Source organism: Chenopodium quinoa, unplaced genomic scaffold (assembly GCF_001683475.1).
Source record: "Chenopodium quinoa cultivar QQ74 unplaced genomic scaffold, ASM168347v1, whole genome shotgun sequence".
Lineage (NCBI taxonomy): Eukaryota > Viridiplantae > Streptophyta > Magnoliopsida > Caryophyllales > Amaranthaceae > Chenopodium > Chenopodium quinoa.
In genome coordinates, this window is record NW_018742616.1 from 2,311,700 (window position 1) to 2,335,680 (window position 23,981).

Here is a 23,981-nt window from a genome sequence, read left to right on the forward strand (position 1 = left end):
ACAAAAATAAAGGGATACGAAAAAGGTCGTTTATATGTATGGAGTGCGAAAAATCTGTTGAATATTTAGAGTGTTGATAGTTGCGCGTTCGCGACCATGAAGGAGCGCCCGTGCAAGTTAGGCGCGGCCGCGCATAGAGCGCGCCTAAACCGCGCACCTCTCTGAAAATTGGCAAATTGAAATGGTGAGATGGCGCGCCCGCGCTGCTGGTCGCACATAAACCGCGCCCCTGACTGCCTTCTTGTAATAATTTCGCAGTTTTGGTGAGGAGCGCCCGCTCCACCTTGAGGCGCGCCAGCGCCTCCTGGTGTAGCGCCCGCACCACCCTGTTTTGCGGTTTTTCCTGACGGTTGAGTCTTTTATTAAAAGGCTTATTTTCGTAAAAGCAGAATATATAGAAGTATTATTCTTCATCTCCCAAAAAGTATTTCTCCACAATTTTCTCTCAAATTTCTTGCAAAATTTTGTGAGAAAACTCTTGCAATTAATCCAATTTTGGTGAATTGATCATCTTGATTTCGATTCTAGTATTAAGAACAAAATTACTGTCAATTGTATCTCAAAGAGGATTTCCGGTTTAACCCAAGTACCGTGTGGGGGAAATAAACCTCTTTAGGAAAGTGTATACACGCCTTTGACAGTGTATCAAGGAACTAGTCTTACGGGACATCGGGATTCTAATGTTCATGTTGGTTGTTCTCGGCTTGGAGGAAAGGCAAGTTTGATTAACTTCACATTAGTATAGTCTTTGTAAATTTTTGTAATCTCTTAGACTTGGATTATACTTGATTGAAATACATTGTGTTGTATTTGATATTTACAATTATATTGTAATCGTATTTTAGGATTTGTTCCCACACATTGTTTTAAGTGTTTCCTTGATTGAAACCACTGTAAATCCTAACAAAATCAATTGTCAGTCGTAAAGCGATAAGCAAATAATAAGATTCACAATTACTCGTACAAATTTACAATTATTAAAGAAGTCCAAGTTAGAATTGACAACTGACGGTTGCTCATGAGTCATAACTCTATAAAACACAAATTATTGAAGATTTCATTTTATCACGAGTCCATCCACCCAAAACTTAATATATACAAAGTATGGTTGAAGTTTTAAAGGTAGGAAACAAAAAGTGTGTTTTATAATATAAAATATAGTATATGAATTCTAAAACAGACGGATAAAAGAGTAAACACGGTAGTATATGCGACTCGTACTCTTATAGTTGTATATCATACAGTACAGTCGAGTCGAGGAGCTTATAGCCAGATTGAAATATCAATGACATTATTCAAAGAAGAAAATGCATTCTGGTCAAGCTTAGCTTTTGTCTTTATCTTATCTTATTGTAAATTGGTGCTGATCGATTGCCAAAGGACATTTAATCTAATTAACCAAATACAAAAAATGATGCACTATTAATAGATTGGAGGAGTTATTGTAAAGGGATAACAAAAGAATTTAAGGAAGCCAATTTTATTTCATAAAGTATGTTACACAAGTTGATCTACTAAGGCCCTTTTACAAAATCTCATACTCGGGTCAGTTGAGAAAAACAACTCTACATGTACGATAGTTGTACAATGTTTTAATTGACAAACAAATACACCTTCATCTTTAGGATCATTTCTCGATCTAGAGTGGCTCGATGGCAGTGGGCCCAATGGCTAAAAAGTAGCCAACTAACAGGGAACGAAATCATCACCCGGCCTGTTGTCAATATCAACAAAGAGACGGTAATTTCATGCCCTGTTAGTTCGCTAAATGTTAGCCATCACGACCTTTTTTTTGTAAGTATTTATCTTGACGGAGAAAATCATTTCATTAGATAGTATAGTACTCCATATCAAAAGATCCCCTAGACTTGAATTTTGGCACTTTCTTCATCATCATCATCATTTTCTCCTTGTAGTGGATCTTGACATTGAACATATTTGTATGTTGAAGCAAAGTACAAATACAGCATGAAATCAATTGTGGTAAGAATTGCCAACAAGAAGTAAAACCTCTCTAGATGACCCTTGTTTAGGTCTTCCGGTATCCACCCTGGATTGCTACCTCGAGCAGTTATCTTCATAAGTATGGTAACTATGATACTACTCATGTAGTTCCCGAACGACATTGACAACATACATAGTGCACTTCCAAAGCTCTTTAATCCTTTGGGTGCTTGTCCATTGAAGAACTCTAGCTGACCAACATACATGAATACCTCAGATGCACCAATAAACATGAATTGGGGTATTTGCCAAAAGATGCTTAGAGAACTAGCCTCGTCACAATCATTATTACAGTCCATTTTCGCGTACTTTAGCCTGTAAACCTCTACAACACCCGCCGTTACCATGGCTAAAAACGCAAGGATAAGGCCAATGCCCATTCTCTCCAACTCAGTAAGACCTCTCTTCCTTATTTGAATGACTATAGGGTTTAAAACACGACGATAGATGAAGATGAAAGACGCAACACTAAGAATGTCGAAAACAGACATGCTAGCTGGTGGAATACGGAAGCCACGACTTCCAATGGTTACTTTCATCGCGGCACCTTGCTCCACAAAGAGAGAGGCCATTTGAGTGAAGACTACAGAGTACATGATTGTACAAACCCATATCGGAAGGAGCCTTAATATGCATTTAACTTCCTCAACTTGTGTAACGGTACATAACCTCTTTTCGTCGTAGTTTGAAGACGATGAGGTGATAACCGCAGCTTTATCCAAGATCCTGTGGCATATCATGAACACATATCAAGATTAGTTACTTAATTCAAAAAATTATGTGCTTGTTATATATATATAGGTCCAATTACTTTTATGAAGTTATGTGGTGTTAAAACTTACGTTAGTCCTTCGGTGTGTAAGATCTTTTTCCTTCCATTTTTAGCGTAAGTGTTAGCATCCAATTCATACAAACCATCCCCTTGAGGCGGTACACGAACCTTCCATTTCTTTAAAGTAACAACAACTACTTTGCCAACCCTCGAAATCGGGTTTCCTAAGGACTTAAAGTGCCTATAATGAGGCGTACCACCAAGAAAAAGTGCCAAAGCCAAAAGGGCAGTAATAGCTGATGCAAAGAACCCAATTGCCCACTTTCCATCATTTTCATAGTAGGCCAATAAAGTGTTGGAAAATAATGACCCTAAGTTGAAAGCCAAGTAGAAAAAACTAAAGAAGGAGATTTTGGACCCTCTTTCCTTAGGATGTTCTACATCAAATTGATCTGCCCCAAATGTCGCGATGTTTGGCTGGTATCCGCCGTTGCCTAGAGCCACCATGTATAACGAGATGTAGAACAACGGGACATGGAAGCCGGAGTGAGAGGTGCACGGAGTTAGCTCATCTCCACAACCTCTAGGCTTAAGTAAGAACAAGTATGATGATAGTGATAACAATGCCAAGCCCTACAACATCAAAGTTAAATATATGCATAAGTAATAAATCAAATACACCTTTTAAAAATAAAGTAATTGTTTTTAAAGTGTTACAGTAATTCAAATGATGTTAGAAACTTACCACGACAAAAATTGCTTGAAAAATAGTACAAGTTTTGTAACGACCCCAGTACGAATCACTAAGAAAGGCACCAAAAAGTGAGAAAAGATACACGGTTCCTGTCCATTTGCTAACGTTATTTGCAGCATCAGCGTTGCTTTGTCCTACCACTCTTGTCAAGAACAACACAAGGTTTACACCTACGCCAAAAAATGCTAACGTAGCTAGCCCTTGATTAACTGTGTAATTAACCAAATCAAGCAATAAAAACCTTAGTAAAAATATTAATCACAAATTATATATCTAAATATAAATGATGCATTAAATAAAAAGGAATATGAAGGGATATATAATAATATAATTATATACCTAGGATTAAAGTAGCAGGCCCCCATCTTCCAGTTTTGTTACGTATTGCTGGTTTACCATATCGATCAACGGTTCGATCAAGAGTATATTCTATTTCTTCACTTTCGTCTATTATTTTATCCTGAAAATCATCATTAAAAAGGTTAACTATACTTCATCATCGTATTATATATATATATATCTAACAATAACGACTTGCTATAACGAGAACAGGTATAATATATGTCATAAAAAAGAATACACGACATTTAATTATTTGTGGATGGATGAAGTATAAATTATGTATTTTCATAGATAAAAACTAAAAATTGGGAACAAATTTTTTAAAAGGAAAAATAATTGAAGAACAAAAATACGAAAAGAAAAAAAAAAAAAAAGGAATTTGCAACCAATCTCATTAAAATAACATAGTAATAGGGAAAATTGTTATGTGAAGAACAATGGGAAGGAAGATTATTATTTATAAGTAAAATCAAAGCTTTAAATCACATTTAAATTTGAAGATTGAGAAGATATTCATGGGTAATTCATGATAATTGATAATTAATAAAAAAAAATCACGATAATAATGAAATTGATTTAGATAAAAAAAAAAGTTTACGATGGAATTGATTGTGTACAGGAAATTTCCAAGTTGAATTTAAATGTAAAGTTGAAGAATCAAGAGGTAGCATTGTTGGCTGTTGGTGGAGATATTTATTTGCGTGTACAAATTAGTTATTTTCCTCTTTATTTATTTATATATAGATATAATTTTTATTTATTTATTTTTGGTTATACAATACATACATAATTTGTCACCAAGTACAACTCAAATTTAAATCAAAAGTTAGGTTGTTTTATGGTTATCCATTTGAGGAAGGCATCATCATGCATGGAATGGTGTATTAGGCTTGGAACACTCTATTTGTTGGCGAGCGACGACGACGCAACCTCGTCCAAATGCATGCACAAGCCTAAGTGTAGTAGACGACGTCGCCAACCTAATCAACTTCAATTCCATATATAGTCATCAATACGAAATTGAAATTATTTTTAATAAACCATACCAGTACTATAATTTTTCATATGTTGATATGATCAAGAAATTAAGAACATCATGTACACACCTTTTGACAAACGTTCAAACACGCCATAGTTGTTACGTTGTTGTTGTTGCTATTGTTGTTGATGTTGGTGGTGGTGGTGTCGTCTGAGAAGTTATATATGCAAAACGAACAAAGGTATATGATCGAATGTATGCAAAATTTAGGGATTGAGTGTATTGTTGAAGAAGAAGAACAAGAAGATGAATAAAAGATTAAAGTTGAATGAATTAAACTAATAGCTTTACAAGTTTGCTTGTAAGAGTGCACTTAAAAGAGTGAGCAAAGTTTGGTATATATAGAGGGAAAAAAAAGAGGATTAATGGACACTACTCAATTAGATGACGTAAAAAATTTAACAAAAAAAAAGGTTACTTTTAGTGGAAACAAATAGTTTCACGGGAAGATAGGAGGAAAAAGCAGAAAATTTGTTGTGCATGCTTAAATGAAGCACAAAAAAATAAAAGAGACGTGTTTTTATTGGATTTGATTACCTGGGATCAATTTTATTTACAACTTGTTCATTTCTCTTTTTGTCAACTTTGGCTAAATTAAAAGTAGGTGTGTTTAGGCTGTATTGATTATGACATTTTTAACAAACTATTTGCCACATTAAGCATTTTGTTGGCTTGATTATGGGTTTTTAATAACTTTAAGTAATTACTTAATAAGCTCATGTAGATAGTTAGATATTTACTTAGATGTATATATCATGCATGTATGTATGGTACTCGTATAATGTTGGAAGGTGGTACAAGTATTGATGTCTTTTAGTTATGATCCCAAAATAATTAGGGAGCCTAATTGAATTTTGATAAAGTAATAATGGGATTTAGTATGGGTTAGCTATTTGGCACGTGTCATATACAGTTAGGTTTTGTTCTTTTTTAATGTAAAAAAATCATTTTATTTAATTTTATGGAGAAAGAATTGCAATAATTTCACACTTTGTATAAGTTCTTATGTATATGAACTGTCTGGACTCCGATCCATTCTTAAACTACAACAAGTTGATAACTTAACACTATTTGGACAAGTCTAATCAATTAGTCTGTATATTACAAATTAGATCTCCTATTTGTTGACGGAAAAAGGAGTTTAATTTACACCCCACTGATATGAGGTGTATAAGTCCAACTGATATATACGTAATCAATCCAAATTTTATTTATCGATCTAATAAAACTTATTTTTAACTAAATAACAATTCTTTTAGTTAAAATGAGCGGATTAGGACCTTAGGTTAGCTACATACTTAACTTATTTTGACTAATTTCAGACAATATATAATTATAGATGAACTAAATACATTCAAATAAAAACCTATCAACTACTTCTTCCGTTATTCACAATTTTAAATATACTCGTAAAACTTATCCATTTAAATTCTTGTTCATGAATAAAATACAAAAATTAATTACTGCATCTAAACCTTAATTAATTAATTGGTCCATAAATAGGTCTTCATCTAACACAACCATAGCCAACCCATAAAAGTTAGAACAAAGAATTGGGACTTGGGGGTCACATCTTGTCTCCCCAAGTAGCATATAAACTCCCAATTTGGTTGGTATTTCACTACACTTCCTGCATTCCAGCTTCTTTCCTTTTTACTAATTAATTTTCAAGCTTTATTAAAATTTTTATGATAATTACAGCTGGGGATTATAATTAAATCTTGGTTATAATCATCACTAGTCAATTCTAAGACGTCTTTCATTAATGTATTAACATTACTTTGTAACATCTGTTATAAATGGACTATTTTACTATAAGAGGATGTGTTTATCTTTAGTAAGTACACTCTCTGTTTTTAACTTTTTATGTACTACCAACATTTTAGTAGTGTACATTATTCACAAATTCAACTTAATAACACTTTGTGATTTATATCTAAAGAAAAATATATAGTCATCTAAAATCTTGTTAAATTTATTTTAATATCTACTATATTAAAATCTAATATTTATAAATACATAATTATACATATAACTAGTTTAAGTTTCCGTGCGATGCACGATTTTAAGCAAACATATTGTGAGATTTGTTTATAATACGGAGAAAGAAAGTTTTATACTTTGTTAATTTTTTGTATACATGATAAGTAATTTCTACTATAACATATTACTTGTAAAATAAAAAAAAATAAAAATTACAATGAACACTTTTGAACATTGAAATATTAACATACTAATAAAAAAAAAGGAGTGAGTAGAGACAAAGGATAAAGCATACGAAAGGTTTATTAGATAAATAAAAAAAGGTATAAGTAAAAAAAAAAAAAAAACTAATGACATCATCATAGTAAATTGGCGGGAAAAAAATTTATGTCAGAGTAACATGTGCACAATTTGGAGAAGACATGATGTGAGCAACGTTTTGTTTTAGTATTACTTAATAGATTTGTTATGCATCAGTAAAATTAAATGAAAAAAAAGGTACCTTTAATTAAATAAGGTGAATATTATCAAAAGTACAGCAAACTCGTAAAAAAAATAATGGTCAAGTGTGTTGTTGTCATTTTCTTTGCTTATATAATTATGTCGGTTTAACTTTTTGTTACTTTGATGTAATAGCCATCCTCTTTAATTTGTTTGTACTTCATTCTATAACATGATTGGAAATTATTTACACGAGGAAATGAGAAGGTTGTTTAAGAGTGATTAATTAGACGTTGAATTAGAGACGGACATGGATTGGACCAGTACGAAGGTCAGTTAGGTACAATACGAAAATGATTTGATCCAACACGAGCTTATTACCGGTTCAGCATGACATGAGAGATACGTTGATGGACCATGGGTTGTACATGTACTTCACAAGCACCTTTATTTCGAACAATTTAACAAAAATATAAAAATATTAAAAGGATTCGCTGGCACGACAAGACCCAACTTTCGATTTTGAAAGATCGACGCAAACCTAATATAACACGACTATTTCTTAGCTTGTTTAGACACGACTCATTTAAGCACGAGACACACTGGTACAATATATGAGCGTACGTGGCCTGAACCGTACCCTTGGTTATGTTGAATACCACTAATAAGGGATTGAAGTGTCGCGTGATACCTGGAAACACTTGGCCTTAGTTTGGTTTGACCTTTAATTTGTACCATATATTGGAATAATGGTTACATATAATCCATAAATAAAAAAAAAAAATCATCATTTTATGTGAAATAGAATGCTAAATTTGGCTAAATGGGATTATAATTCTTGGGACAAATTAAGTGACAATATTAATTTAGACGGTAGCAAAGAGTGGTAATCGTGCACTCGTGCTAAGAGAGTGATGTGTTGCTGACTTGCTGGTGCATGCCTGGTGAGGAAAACCTGAACCGTACCCTTCATTTAGATACAGGATTGAGATTATTCAAGATGTAATATTGTAATGCTAATTTACAACCCCAATAAAATTTTAAATTATTAATTGCATAAATATATTTATGTATTCATATGATGGGCATTACTAGTTCTCATTTACAAGTAATAGGTTGCAAACCTGAGATGATGGTAATTTTTTATTCTTTTTTCAGATTTTTGAATGTGTTTTTGTGACATCTTCAAACGTTAGATCATCTAATTTTTGTAGTCGAAATGTATTAAATTTTAATCATAACTTTTTACACCGCAAGTATATATGTAGTATATGTTATGTTAGCAAATGAGGAAAGAATATGATGATAATAATTAGGAATAGTTCGACAAACTCAAATTAAACTCATGTACGTAATACTCCGTATCAATTACTCCCTATCTTAAAAAGAAAAGTATTACAAAGATTGTTCTTAATTAGCTTCTTATAGCCTTTTAGTAGCCTTTGAGAAGTGTTCTTATGTTAACTTTATTTCATATGTAGGTTCCTTATGCATCTGATTGACAACAGTTAAAATCAAACTTCACATCAATATGAATTTAACATGGCACCAAAATATGCACCTTGTTAAGTTGTTAGAAAGCACAACGTTCACCTTTTCTGGCTTTCCTGTAACGATCTTAAAACATCCCCCTTGTAGCCGTCGATTTAGAAGCTACGACCACACATGCGCTCACCAACAACAATTCTTCGCCTCTGCATAAAGTAGCAATGGATTTGGTATGATAATATATTTGATGTTTGAGAAACGCTATCTCTATTAGACTATTACTTACGGTTAAGTGTTATATTATTGTTAAAGGTGGGTACGGGTAATGTCGTGTCAACGTGGCTTGTATTCAAGTAGGTTGTCCCTAGACGAGCCAAGAACTAGTCATGTCGTGTTGTATTGGACTCGTACTTGTCTTTTAAAATTAGAGCCCACCCAACTCGCTCACATGTGTTATACCGGTGGGCCCCTTAAAAAATTGGTTTATTTTTGTTAATTTGGTTAAAAATAAGCGGACGACATTGGCACGACCAACCCATGCCCCTTTGTGCTCATGTTGGCCAGGTTCATGCCAAATTTGAAATGATGTCCATGCATAGTCATGACCCACCAACATGCTTCTTTGTATGTCTTGTTGATCATCTTATCGGACTTATGATAGACTCGTGTCAAGTTGGACCATTATAGTCTCATGCCTAACCGGTTTTCGTGCCAGCCTAACCCATATCCATGTCTAGCTAAATATTATTTTCAAACACTCCTACTTTTTCCCAGTAATATTGTAGCCTAGCCAAAAATACTAACCATTACTAAAATAATCCTACCACTAAATAAGGTCTTAATCTTATCTATTTTTAATTCATAAGTTGTTGGAATAAGATGAAGTAAATATCGCCAAGCTTGTATATATACTATTCGTCACCATATATGCAACTTGTTATCAATTCAAAGCAATATAATTTTGTTGCAAGATTTCATTAACTCATCAACCATACAAATTGTCCATGCGCTAATGACTAAGCATTGTGAAAGTTGACGTTTGGTTTACAGACAATCTGATTTTCAATTGTACGAGTAAATATTATAGTCCATGAAATTTTTTGGATTTTACTAAACATAGCTGTTGCTAGTCATTAGCAGTCTTATCCTCATATTTTATTTCAAAATCCTATTCACTATTCAATATTCATAGTGAAAAGAGTAGTAATGCAACATAATACTAAATTTTTTCCATAAGTAATACTAATTCATAAATGTATCTCAATATAGTCGTACATTTTTAAAGTAGGTTTGGAGAAAGATGTGAATCGATTAATCGATACCATCTTTCGTATATTTTCGTACTCTATCAATTATATTCAATTTAACAGATCAAACTCAAAGGCAAATATATAGGGACTATTAATATTGAATCAGTACTTCTAACAAATTTAGCCGTACATAAATTATCGCTTGAAAGTAGAGGGGGATTTACCTCCACCCCCCAGGCCTAATCCCCAAACATATGTAGTTGGTGGCTTGAAGCTCGAACTTGTGACCTTAATATATTTTTTTTTTGCAAGATTAAACATTAAAAGTAGAGCTAAAGAAAGGAAATACATGAAGATCAAGGAGTGAAGGGACAATTAGTCCTTTCATCTCCCCTAAGAGTGACCTATAGATTCGATCCTCACCCCACCCCTCCTTTGATAGAAGATTAGGAGAGACACTCCCATCCCCTGTATCTTATCGTGTAAAAAAAAAAATTGCTTGATTTTAATTGGTGCACTTTCACAACCAGTTTGTCCAATTAGTTCTTGCGTTCCAGCTTCAATAATATTTTATTTTCAACTGACTTTTAAGTACTTTATGAAAACAACAGCTGGAATAATGATAAGTAATCAATTTGAGGACGTCAACAAATGTCTTTTCCATATCACTTATCACCGATTTGTATAAGAGAATCTGGTTATCTTTAACGCATTTTTTGACAAACATAGAAATGACACAATCCTTTACGTTAGCTATCTTTTCCTTACCAGAGCAAAAGTGTCCTTTCCTCCTAATAAAACGTACCCCGTATTTTTATTTTAAGTATCCTTTCACACCTTTAATAAAGTTTGTCGTAGATTCCTCTATCATTTTAATGTCACATAACTCACATTTTTTTTGCGAAATTCTATATGATAATCTCTTATTTTTGCAAATTTTATTTGGGAAAAATGTTTTTCGCCAAATTATAAAATGACACTCTAATTTTGATCATATCTAATTATAAAGCTACCGTTAATCTCGCTGTTAAAAAAAAGTTATCCCTTAATATAATCTAAATAATTAATTTACCCTAGGTACACTTTAATCGTTCATACGTTCTCTCCCTAAGCTACACTCCATGCCAACAACACAATCACCTCAACTCCACCTTCCCCTCTACCACCGCCACCACAATTAGTCCAACGTCGTCAATTTATGGCCATCCGGCACCCCGGCCCACTTTTCACTGCCAGCCCATCTCGCCTAGGCAACTTCCCCGACCTTTTGCCCACGCCATATCATTTTTTCGTCGCTCCTTTTGGCTTCTAGTCCATGAAATAAGGAATAAGGATAACTTATGTAAAACTGTGCCTCCTACTTCGAAATATGTTTAGCCCCGAATAATATGGACGTGATAGCGTATAAAAATCAATCATAAGCTCTCAAACTTTTGGTTGAATTGTTTATCTAACAATAGAGGGTGTAGAAATTTGATTAATTACTACTCTATAAGTCATTTTTTATTAGTTGATTATTCATAGATATTTTCTAAATTGGCCAACCATATCAAACCTATAACATGTTACCAATTGTATGTCACTGTAATAATTTAAGTCGTACCACAAAACACTGTATACACAATGTCCTTACCATCTTACTTATTTATATATTGATCAGTTGGTGATTAAAAACGTTTACAAACCTACTAGCTTATGCTTCACATAAGATAATTCTGACATTTCCAATATAAAGTACGAAGTAAATTGTAATATTATATATTAATTTTAAAGAATTAATTATTAACTTCTCTCTCAAATCAATAGCATTTTTTTCTTTTATATTTCTAACTATTAAAATTATTTGCATGGGTGGTTGACAATCCTAATGAATTATTTTCTTCACATGAAATAAGGAGTTTATGTATGAAAATTCGTAAAAATTTTGATTGTCTAGTCTAAGCACTGATATGAATATTTTAGTTGTCTCCTCTAATTTTTCTAGTCTAGTTTGAAGTTGCACTATAGTACGTAATAAGTTCTACAATAAACATTTGCTTTGGTCAAGTTTGAATTTGATCTAATTTTAATAATAAAAAAAAAGGGTTAATTAGAATGATTATAAAAGGTGGATATGAAAACTAACACAAGATTTTGGAGTATGGTCGGTTAAATTAGAAGTGAATTTAAAAATAAATAAATAAATATAACATAATGAAATTTAGTTATTCAAAAGTAAAAAAAAAAAAAAGTTAGAGAAATAAGATTAAATTTTATTCAAAGACAAGATAGAATGAAATGAGACATTCTCAAAATAAATAATAATTTTCTAAAACAAGCTAAAGGTGAAAATTAAACATAATTTAAGTACAATGAACAATAAGCTCATCAATTACGGAGTACAAGTTTTTGCATGTGCAAATAGTAGTCAACAAATGTTTAAAGTGTGCATATGCCACAACTTGTATTATTTTAAACAAACTAAAGACTATAGCTTCCAAATGGGTAGGTTAGTATTCTTGGCATTATATCTTCAAATTGCACATTAATTTAGAATTTAATTTGTGAGTTATTGTAAATTTGTATTGTTGAATTGACCACCTTATATTTTGATGATTGACTTACATAAAACAAACTTTGACTAACAACGTTTATGAGTCTTGGTTAATACAGAAGATTCAGGTTTGAAGTAATATGTTCCGGAGTAGGAACAACAAAGTTTGGAAGGCTTGATGATGAATGCAAGCTTTCAAGATGTCCTCACAACTCTATATTCTTAGTTACTCAGTGTACGAACTTAAGAAACAAAAGTGTTGGAAGGAATTAAGAAGAAACTCGAAGTTCCTGAAGGAACCTGAAGTTCCTGAAGGAACTTGACGAATGACTCAGAAAGTTTTAAACGAAAGTTTTAAAACGGTTTTCAAAACCCTTAATTTAAGGAAGTGATAAAAATCAGTTTTGAAAAAGATTTAAAAAGATTTTTATAAATAAATAAATAATTCATTAATTTAAAAAGATAAGTTTTAAATTAATTAATTATTTATCTTTTAATTAATAAATAAATAATTATTTTTTTTAACAAATAATAATTATCTTTTGAATAAGTCTTTAACTGATTTTTAACTTGGTAAATATTGGCTGCTTAAATTAAGGAGCACGTTGAATTTAGGAGTCAAGCTAGGGAAATCATGTTCCTAAATTTCCTCTGTCTACAACCCAACTTCTCAGTCAAAGAGAACGTGGGATTAAGGGGGAAGTGGGAACTTGATGGAAGCTTGGTTTAACTCCTTATAAAAACAGATCAACGTTAAGTTTTGAAAGTGTGGAAAAACAATCTTAAGTATTCTGAGCATAGAGTTTCAAAGTGTTTAAAAGAGAAGTTCCTTCCATCCTTTAGTCTCTTGAGTTCTTTAGGAAATCCTTGTAATTACTGTGTAATTGGGATTGGGTTGTGAGAGTTGTAAAGTGTGAGGTTTGAGAGAGTACTTCATACTGTACAAGTGATTCGGAGTAGAATCACAAAAAGAGAGGAACTACGATTGAGGGATCGTAGTTTGGGAAACTTGAGTTCCTCACGGAACTTGAGTCTAGGCAGTGTATTAGTGAATGTAAATCATTTTTACATAGTGAATTTATTCATTGCCTATCTTGATTGTCTAGAAGTTTTAATTTCGCAAAATTTTACATAGACTACAATTCACCCCCCCCCTCTTGTAGGATACATTGTTCTATCAATTGGTATCAGAGCAAGGAACTCGGAAAAGCAGGAAGACCTGTCGAGTCAAGTTCCTGGAGGAACAATGTCTAAGGACGAGAGACTAGCTGAAGGTTATTCTACACAAAGACCTCCACTCTTCAATGGGAAGTACTACGCCTATTGGAAGACGAGGATGGAGATGTTCATACAATCCGAGAATTATCAAGTCTGGCGAGCTATCGAAGTAGGAGATTATGAGGTAACAAAGACAAATGCAGAAAATGAGGTAATTCCTAAACCTATCTCTGAATATGATAGAAGCGACTTTGAGAAGAAAGAGATTAATGCTACTGCTAAAAAACTCCTAGTTTGGGGTTTAGGACCAGATGAACACACTCGTGTTATGGGATGTAAAACAACAAAAGAAATATGGGATTTACTAGAAATAACCCACGAAGGAACTCATGAATTCAAACGTTCTAAAATTGATATACTGCTTTCTAAATATGAACGTTTTGAAATGGGTTCAAAAGAAACTATTCAAGAAATGTTTACTCGTTTTAAAAATATTACTAATGAATTAGTTTCTCTTGGTAGAGTTGTTCCTATGGATGAACAGGTACGCAAAATTCTAAGGAGTCTTCCTGAAGATGAACAGTGGAGATCCAAAGTGGCAGCTTTGTAGGAATCAAAGGACTTTACAACTTTTAACCTTGAACAACTTGCAGGTTCCTTGATAACTCATGAGCTTCACCTATCAAACAAAAGTCAAGAAAGCTCAAAGAGCCGAGGAATTGCTTTAAAAGTTGCCCAACCAAGTGAAGAGGATTTCGAATCTGGAGAGGAAGAAGCTGCTATGCTAGTCAAGAAGCTAAAAAGGTTGTACCGCAACAAAAGGTTTGGTGACCAAAAGAAAAGGAACTTCAAGAAGAACCAATATTCCAAGGAAACAGGAGGATGCCACAAATGTGGGAACACAGACCACTTCATCAAGGAATTCCCTCTCTGGGAATCAGAAAAAGGAAAAGGCAAAATGAAGGAACACGGAAAATCTTATACTCCTAACTTTTCAAAATCTGATTACAGGAAAGCCATGATAGCTGCGTGGGGAGACACAAGTTCCGAGGATGAAGAAGAATCCACGGAAGAAGAGACGGCAAACCTATGTTTGATGGCTAAACACAGTGAGTCTGCTAAAAAGTCAGAGGAGGTAAATCTGGAACCTAAATTTCTGAAATCCCTGTCAAAAGACAAATTAATTTCTTTGCTCATAGAAACATTGGATGAATATAAAGAAATATGTCTTAAACTTGGACAAAATGAAAAAGCTCTAGAAATCTATAAGGATCATATGAAATATTTGAATAGTTCAAGAACAGATGTTCAGGGAAGATTCTTTGATTTGCTAGATAGAAACACTATGCTTAAAGAAACACTAGAAAGAGTAAAAAATGAAAATATCATGTTAAATGTTGAATTGACTCAGTATAAATTGTTATGCACTAACATTGATTCTAATAGTGCTCTTCAATTGCCTTTAGTAACCTTTAATGATGATCTTGAAAATTTGAAAAAAGAATTGCAGGTTACTAAACACAAAAATGAATCCCTTGAAAAGGATTTAGAAAGAGCTAGAAACAACAAAAGTGCAATCCACATGGGAGTTCCAAAGTGGATATCCGAAGCTCAAACCAGAAGGACAGAGGGTTTGGGTTTCAACCACAAAAAGAAGAATAGTGGTAAAAAGAAAAAGTACGTGGAACTCCCTAGTGAGACTGTGTGTTCCTTCTGTGGCAAGTCAGGACACAAAGATACTGAATGCAAAAGAAAGGAACTTAAGTCCACTAAAAATATAGCTTATGCATGGCAAAAGAAAAATGAGTCTGCTGTATCAACGAAGGAACCCATGAAAGACGGGGTTCCTGAATCTAACCCTTAGTTTCTTTTGCAAGTCGTAGTGAGGGGGAACAACCAATGGTACCTCGATAGTGGTTGTTCCAAGCACATGACAGGAGATGAATCAAGATTTCTCTCACTAACGGCCTATACAGGAGGAACTGTGACCTTTGGTGATAATAAGAAAGGCAGCATTGTTGCCATAGGAAAAGTTGGAAGGTCAAGTTCCCAAGCTATTGATAACGTTTTTTTAGTCGAGGGCCTCAAACACAGCTTATTAAGCATATCACAATTTTGTGATAAAGGAAACTCTGTAAGTTTTGATTATGAAAACTGTAGCATCATTCAGAATGACACTGGGAAAGTTTTGCTGGAAGGAACTCGGAAAGGAAACACTTATACAGTGGATCTCAATACAGTTCCGAGGAATAACTTAACTTGCCTCAGTATTATTGAGGATGATCCTTTACTGTGGTATAAACGTTTTGGTCATGCAAGTTTCTCTTTGATTGATAAGATAAGAACAAGGAACTTGGTAGAGGGACTTCCTTCAATCAAGTTCCTATGTGACAAAATTTGTGATGCTTGTGTGAAAGGAAAGCAGGTCAGGAAATTTTGTAAATCCAAGAAGATGGTGAGTTCCACAAAACCTTTAGAGTTAATTCATATGGATTTATGTGGTCCTATGAGAATTCAAAGTAGAAGTGGAAAGAAATATGTCTTAGTAATTGTTGATGATTATTCTAGATTCACATGGGTTATTTTTATGTCTAGTAAGGATGAGACTTTTGACGAGTTTGTTACATTTTCCAGGAGAATTCAAAAGTCCACAGGTCATCAACTGATACATCTTAGATCCGATCATGGCACTGAGTTTGAAAATTATAAATTTGATGATTTATGCAGGGAACAAGGCTTAAGTCATAATTTCTCAGCTCCAAGAACTCCACAGCAAAATGGAGTTGTAGAAAGGAAGAACAGGACCTTAGAAGACATGGCTCGAACTATGTTAATAGCCAGCGATCTTCCAAGGAACTTCTGGGCAGAAGCCGTAAATATAGCCTGTTATATAATCAATCGTGTCATGCTAAGACCTATTTTAAATAAGACACCCTATGAACTTATGAAAGGCAGAAAACCGAATATATCTCATCTGAGAGCATTTGGTTGTAAATGTTTTGTACATAATAATGGTAAAAGAAACATAGGGAAATTCGATGAAAGGAGTGATGAAGCTGTATTTCTTGGATATGCTACTAACAGTAAAACGTATAGAGTTTACAATAAACGTACTATGTGTGTTGAGGAAAGTGTGCATGTTATATTTGATGAAACTAATCCATTTCCATGTACACAGGAACATGAGGACTATGACTTTGAAATTGGTCTAGTACGTTCTCAAGAACAAGAAGAAGATGCAGTAATTCCAAATAAGCAGCCAACTCCAGTAAATGAAAATCATGAAAATCCGGAGAAGGAACTCGACATACTGACTGAAGTTCCTTCGACAGAACAGCCTCAGATTGAAGAACCCGCCGAGGAACCAATAACACAAGAGGAAATCACTGAAGAAGAAGCAACTGGCTCAGAAAATCAGAATAGTCGAGTTACTATCCAAACCTTCCAGCCAAACCTTGGAAGCACCAAAAGTCACACGCACTGGACAAAATTATCAGTGACTTTTGCAAAGGAACTCAGACTAGATCGCAAATGAGGAACTTCTGTGCCTTCAATGCTTTTCTATTTACCTTGGAACCTCGCAACCATAAAGAACCCTTAGAAGACCCTGACTGGATTATAGCCATGCAAGAGGAACTTAATGAATTCGAAAGAAATCAGGTATGACATCTTGAACCTAAGCCACTAGATAAAAAGGTCATAGGTTTAAAATGGGTCTTTCGAAACAAACTTGATGAATATGGTACAATTGTAAGAAATAAGGCTAGGTTGGTTGTAAAGGGATATAACCAACAGGAAGGCATTGATTTTGAGGAAACATTTGCTCCTGTTTCTAGACTTGAGGCTATTAGAAATTTAATATCTTTTGCTGCTTTTATGGGTTTTAAACTGTATCAGATGGACGTAAAGTGTGCATTTTTGAATGGTTTATTAAAAGAAACAGTTTACGTCGATCAACCCCCTGGATTCGAGAATCCAAACTTTCCAAACCATGTTTTTAAACTTGATAAGGCTCTCTACGGGCTAAAACAGGCTCCAAGAGCATGGTATGAAAGATTGTCTAAGTTCCTTTTGGAAAATGATTTTAAACGAGGAAAAATTGATAAAACTTTGTTTTTAAAATCTAAAGGAACTCATCTCTTAGTTGTACAGATCTATGTTGATGATATTATATTTTGTGCAACTAACGAATCTTTGTGCAAGTACTTTGCTGACTTGATGTGCAGTGAGTTCCAAATGAGCATGATGGGGGAACTCAATTTCTTTTTAGGACTGCAGATCAAACAAACAGAATCAGGAATATTTATACATCAGCAAAAATATGTCAAGGAACTCCTGAAAAAGTATAACCTTGACAGCACAAAGACTAACCACACTCCTATGGGAACTAACTCTAGATTAGACGAAGATCCCTCAGGAACTTGTGTGGACCAGAAAAAGTACAGAGGTATGATTGGTTCCTTACTATACTTAACTGCAAGTAGACCTGACATTTCTTTTAGTGTTGGTCTGTGTGCTAGGTTCCAATCAAACCCCAAAGAATCGCATCTAACAGCCGTCAAGAGAATACTGAGATATCTCAAAGGAACTGACGACTTGAGTTTATTCTACCCAAGAAGTGACACATATGATCTTACTGGGTTTGCCGATGCCGACTATGATGGGGATTTGGTGAATAGAAAAAGTACATCAGGTATGGTCCAATTCCTAGGTTCATGTTTAGTTTCTTGGAGTTCCAAGAAACAGAATACAGTTGCTCTATCCACAGCAGAGGCAGAATACGTAGCAGCCGCTGCATGTTGCTCACAACTGTTGTGGATAAAACAACAATTACGTGATTTTGGCATAGTTCTTGAATGTGTTCCAATATACTGTGATAATACAAGTGCTATTTGCATATCAAAAGATCCAGTACATCATTCACGTGTAAAGCATATTCATGTTAGGCATCATTTTCTAAAAGACAATGTGGAAAAAGGCTCTATTAAATTAGAATTTGTACAAACTGAATATTAAATTGCTGACATTCTAACAAAGCCTTTGAGTAGAGAAAAATTCGAAAAGATGCGATTGGAACTCGGAATGATAAGGCTGAATTGAGCAGTTCTTCTTGGAACCCCAAGGTATGTCTTAGTGAAACGACTGAGCATTGCTATATATAACCTTGGTGTGAAAAACATAATCTCGAATCTTGCAATGAAAGAGTGTGTAATTCTAATGAGTATGTGATCATATGATTATGTTGATGCAGAAGACAAATTAAGCCATATTATTTTCCAAGTTCCTTTTTGTAAAGCTCTGTACATGTCAACCAGTATTTTACTTTGAAGTAACATACTGGAATTTTTTTTCTTTCGTAATTTTTATTTTTCTTTATTTTTCAATTTTTATTTTTATCTTTTTATTATTTTTGTTATCTTATAAATTTAAAAACAACAAAAAGATTTTTTTTTTCTCAATTAGATTTTATCTTATTTTTTTTTTAATTTTTATCATTGTCAAAATAAATCACAACCTTTTCTCTATCCCACTAAACTCTCAACCGTCACCTATCTTGTCACCTCACTTACCACACGCACCCACTCACCTCAAAAAACCCCAAAACACCAACCGCCACTTCCAACCTTCAAAGTTCCTCTAACCAATGAAGAAACCCACCCCTTGAAACTAGAAAACATACTCCATGAAAAATCCCTCTCAAAATTAAGCCTTAAAGTTGTTCATGGAAAAGTTTGTTTTATTACCGATGTACACTCGGAATCTGAGGAAGAGGGAGATCAACGTGAGGGGGAACTGAATGAGAGGGAAAGCATTGATGAGGAGGAAGACAGTGAGAAGGAAGAAGTAAAAGAGGAAGACAGTGAGAAGGAAGAAGTAAAAGAGGAAGAAAACAGTGAGAAAGAAAAAGAAAAGAAAGAGAAAGACAGTGAGAAAAATGATGAAAAAGAAGAGGAAACAGAGAGTGAAAAAGAAGAGGAAAAAGAGAGTGAAAAAGAGAGAAAAAGTGCAGTAGAGAGGGAAACAGAAGAAGAGAAAGAAATAGAGAGTGAGAAGGAGGAAAAAGATGACAAAGAGGAGTTAGTGAAAGAGCTACTCAAGGAAATTGGAGGCTCTGTTAAACAAACTGTCCCTGTAACAGGTAGAAAAAGGAGAAGCGTTAGACTTGCTTCTTCTAAACCCAGAACACTGAGATCTCAGCCTGTTATTATTGTTGAATTGGATGATGATACATCTAAAGTTTCTGAAGGAACTTCCACCCAAGTTCCTCAGGGTCCGTCTTCCCTTGTTTATGAAGGAACTCCATCACCACCCCCTATTCCTTCCTCTGTTCACCAAACCACACCTTCTCCACCTGCTTCACAGCCTCGTACTTCTGGTTTCGGCTTCAGTGCTTTTAGCTCTGGTCCAAGTTCCTTGCAAATCCAGGAGGAACTTCAACTTTTGTCCACTACACTTACACAGAGTATAAATAACCTTTCTTCTAAAGTGGATAACCTGGATGCTAAAGTTGAGGGGCTGCAAACTCAGATGCTTTCTCTGGAAGATAAAGTAAACGCTCATATGGACTCCTCGACTCAGGAATTCAAAGCTAAGGTGAAGCAAAGTTGTTACAAGACCATTCTTGATGCGATCAAGGATGTTCCCTTACCATGAAGCTACTACCATTTCCTAGCCTTTGCCAAACACACCTACCCCACTGTTTCTTGTGATTTATGAACAATGTTCTTATTGTTTAGTTTTCTTTAGTTTATTTTGGATTTTTTGGTTGTTTTACACATTTCGTTTTGTTTTGACTCGGTTTGTGTTAAACTGGCTAAGTTTGTCTTTGAATTTGATATTCTCATTCTGGTTGCATACGAACTGTGTGAGCATGCTTAATCGTTCATGAATTCAGATTCACTACTCCCTCCGTAGTTCAGTACTATATATAGCATGCTCTTTCTATCATTTTGATAATGTCAAAAGGGGGAAGAGAAGAACAAACTCAGAAAGCCGGACTCAAACCGATTCCCTTCAAGTCTTCATCATTTAAGTAAAGGTATAAATTTCATAATTTATTAATTTCATGAATGATGCAGACTTCTTACTACTTAGTTTATTTTACCGTTTTGTTTATTTAATTAGTTTGCTTTGTTAATGGTTACTATAATTGCCTGGATGTTTATTTTGTTTAACCGAGTTTGTTTTTGTTTGTCATCATCAAAAGGGGGGAATATTGTTGAATTGACCACCTTATATTTTGATGATTGACTTACATAAAACAAACTTTGACTAACGACGTTTATGAGTCTTGGTTAATACAGAAGATTCAGGTTTGAAGTAATATGTTCCGGAGTAGGAACAACAAAGTTTGGAAGGCTTGATGATGAATGCAAGCTTTCAAGATGTCCTCACAACTCTATATTCTTAGTTACTCAGTGTACGAACTTAAGAAACAAAAGTGTTGGAAGGAATTAAGAAGAAACTCGAAGTTCCTGAAGGAACCTGAAGTTCCTGAAGGAACCTGAAGTTCCTGAAGGAACTTGACGAATGACTCAGAAAGTTTTAAACGAAAGTTTTAAAACGGTTTTCAAAACCCTTAATTTAAGGAAGTGATAAAAATCAGTTTTGAAAAAGATTTAAAAAGATTTTTATAAATAAATAAATAATTCATTAATTTAAAAAGATAAGTTTTAAATTAATTAATTATTTATCTTTTAATTAATAAATAAATAATTATTTTTTTAACAAATAATAATTATCTTTTGAATAAGTCTTTAACTGATTTTTAACTTGGTAAATATTGGCTTCTTAAATTAAGGAGCACGTTGAATTTAGGAGTCAAGCTAGGGAAATCATGTTCCTAAATTTCCTCTGCCTACATCCCAACTTCTCAGTCAAAGAGAACGTGGGATTAAGGGGGAAGTGGGAACTTGATGGAAGCTTGGTTTAACTCCTTATAAAAACAGATCAACGTTAAGTTTTGAAAGTGTGGAAAAACAATCTTAAGTATTCTGAGCATAGAGTTTCAAAGTGTTTAAAAGAGAAGTTCCTTCCATCCTTTAGTCTCTTGAGTTCTTTAGGAAATCCTTGTAATTACTGTGTAATTGGGATTGGGGTTGTGAGAGTTGTAAAGTGTGAGGTTTGAGAGAGTACTTCATACTGTACAAGTGATTCGGAGTAGAATCACAAAAAGAGAGGAACTACGATTGAGGGATCGTAGTTTGGGAAACTTGAGTTCCTCACGGAACTTGAGTCTAGGCAGTGTATTAGTGATACATAGTGAATTTATTCATTGCCTATCTTGAGTGTCTAGAAGTTTTAATTCCGCAAAATTTTACATAGACTACAATTCACCCCCCCTCTTGTAGGATACATTGTTCTATCAATTTGTAATCAGCAAATTAAACCTAAGCTTTAGGGGAAGGAAGGGAGGTGTATAGTGACTATAGTCAATTATCGGACGTGTTTATCTTATCATGAATTTTTATTATAAGAGCAATTGGTTGTCTTCAACTAATAAGCTAAGCTATCACAAATCAAAGTTTTCGGTTAATTTTTTTAATTGGTGTTGACAGAAAACATAAAATTATGTCCTTTTTTTTTATAGTTACGGGGTTGATTTATTAGAGTGCCATTAGCACCTATACTTTTTTTTGCTTATTATAATTGTTTCGGTTAGAAAACAATGGGCCCTCAACAGGCCCTTCGGATGAATGGAGATGAAGCACAATTCGAGTGATGACCGAATTGGGGATTTCCTGCACAGCGAAACAAACGTAAACTAGCCTCGGGGGGTGCGCCGAGGAAGGCCCCTCCGATGCCGAAGTCTGTACGGATGCGATATGATGAGAGAAAAGCTATGCGAAAGTATTTGTTGCTTGAGGCATTTCGTGTGAATGAATGTAATTGTATAAAAATGAAAGCTTTTATACCTTGTTCCCATTAGCTAGACTGGGCTTGGGCAATCAAATGGGCTGCCATTTGATTGGGCCTCGCTATACCTGACTTGGAAAATTTATTGGAGGGTTGAACCTTGCCCTTTGGGCCTCTATTATTTTCATTATGGACTGGGCCCAAATATAAGTTATTTGGACCCCAAACAACTTGTCCCCCAAACCCGATTCATGAGAATAACGGGTCGGGTTTCGGCAGCTGAAAGATTTGGAGGGAAATAAATGAAAATAATTTAAATGTTTTTGAGAGTTTTTACAGTTATAATAACTGTTAATAATGATTAATTAACCTTAATGACGGTTAACTAATGATAATGGGGAAGTGGAGTGGACTTAGTGGAAAATTAATTTTCGGCGGTTCGCAATTGGTTTGAGAAGAATTTGAAGAGTTTGTAAGCTAAAATCAAGTGAGTGGGTTTCATTTTACCAGGTATTCAACTTGCATTTCGCATAATCATATCCGGCATTCCCAAATTAAACACTTTTCGCATTTTACTCTCACTTTTCCAGCGAACTCGCGCTAATTTTCTTTTCTCCTTCACCAATTTCCGCATTTTCCGAAGCTTCTTAGTAAAATTCGTTGCTCCGAATCACTGAATCGGCGAATTCCGAGTCAGATAGAGGTAATTTTCTCCGAATTTCATCTGGATTTCCCCTTCCTTTTAGTTATTCCCCTTTTCTTGCTTTTTTCGTGTCACCGCTGATTTCACAATGGCCGGCAACCCTGGAAAAAGGCCAATGGAGCCTGAAGACGAGGTTTCTGAAGAAGAAGCGCTGCAGCTGATTCTGAAGCGTACCCGTCCTCTGCCAGTAATGCCGTTTCTGAGCGGCCGTAACCCCAATGCCCGAATCATGGTTGGTTCGCCTTCGAGTGAAGAGGGATTAAGGGTTGTTCCTCTAAACAGTGCCCCTCCTAGAGAGCCAGTCGAAGCCAGCACCTCTGGCCGAAGGGCTTTCTCTAGATCTCGGCCTTTGACCCCTGAAGAGAGGGAGTGGACCGATGAGTACGAGAATTCTGGTCTGCTGAAGACCGAGCCAGCCGAATGGTGGCTTGCAAATAATGCTCGGTACCGCTTTGCCGAGCAAATAGAAGTTTATTACGGCATAATGGAAGCAGATGGGTATTGGTGCCGAATGCCCACAGTGCTGGAGAGAATCTATCGGGCCCCTCCTGGTATTGGGGTTTATGTTAGGCAGCTGCAGAACGGGCTGCGGTTTCCC

The 23,981-nt window shown here is 34.6% G+C and overlaps 2 protein-coding genes across 2 annotated transcripts; one reads left to right on the top strand and one right to left on the bottom strand.

The window, feature by feature from the left end:
* Positions 1-1,464: 1,464 nt before the first annotated feature.
* On the bottom strand, positions 1,465-5,309 carry LOC110721608 (protein NRT1/ PTR FAMILY 7.3-like). The gene is made up of 5 exons (XM_021900786.1): positions 4,979-5,309; positions 3,870-3,990; positions 3,522-3,739; positions 2,847-3,409; positions 1,465-2,730 (listed from the first exon to the last, which is right to left on the bottom strand). The coding sequence occupies exons 1-5, from the start codon at positions 5,003-5,005 to the stop codon at positions 1,863-1,865; spliced, it is 1,797 nt and encodes a 598-aa protein (XP_021756478.1). The 5' UTR covers positions 5,006-5,309; the 3' UTR covers positions 1,465-1,862.
* An 8,543-nt stretch (positions 5,310-13,852) lies between these two features.
* LOC110721296 (coiled-coil domain-containing protein 186-like) lies at positions 13,853-15,688 on the top strand. Its single transcript, XM_021900434.1, has 2 exons — positions 13,853-14,342; positions 14,478-15,688. The coding sequence occupies exons 1-2, from the start codon at positions 13,853-13,855 to the stop codon at positions 15,686-15,688; spliced, it is 1,701 nt and encodes a 566-aa protein (XP_021756126.1).
* Positions 15,689-23,981: the final 8,293 nt, after the last annotated feature.

Bases quoted from the DNA above. Each gene is read 5' to 3' on its own strand.
- LOC110721608 (XM_021900786.1), bottom strand. From the start codon at position 5,005: ATGGCGTGTTTGAACGTTTGTCAAAAG. The intron at 3,740-3,869 runs GTATATAATTAT...TTAATTACACAG, and splicing joins GCCTGCTACTTTAATCCTAG to TTAATCAAGGGCTAGCTACG. The intron at 3,410-3,521 runs GTAAGTTTCTAA...TTGATGTTGTAG, and splicing joins TTCAAGCAATTTTTGTCGTG to GGCTTGGCATTGTTATCACT.
- LOC110721296 (XM_021900434.1), top strand. From the start codon at position 13,853: ATGTCTAAGGACGAGAGACTAGCTGAAGGTTATTCTACACAAAGACCT. The intron at 14,343-14,477 runs GTAGAGTTGTTC...AACAACTTGCAG, and splicing joins TAATGAATTAGTTTCTCTTG to GTTCCTTGATAACTCATGAG.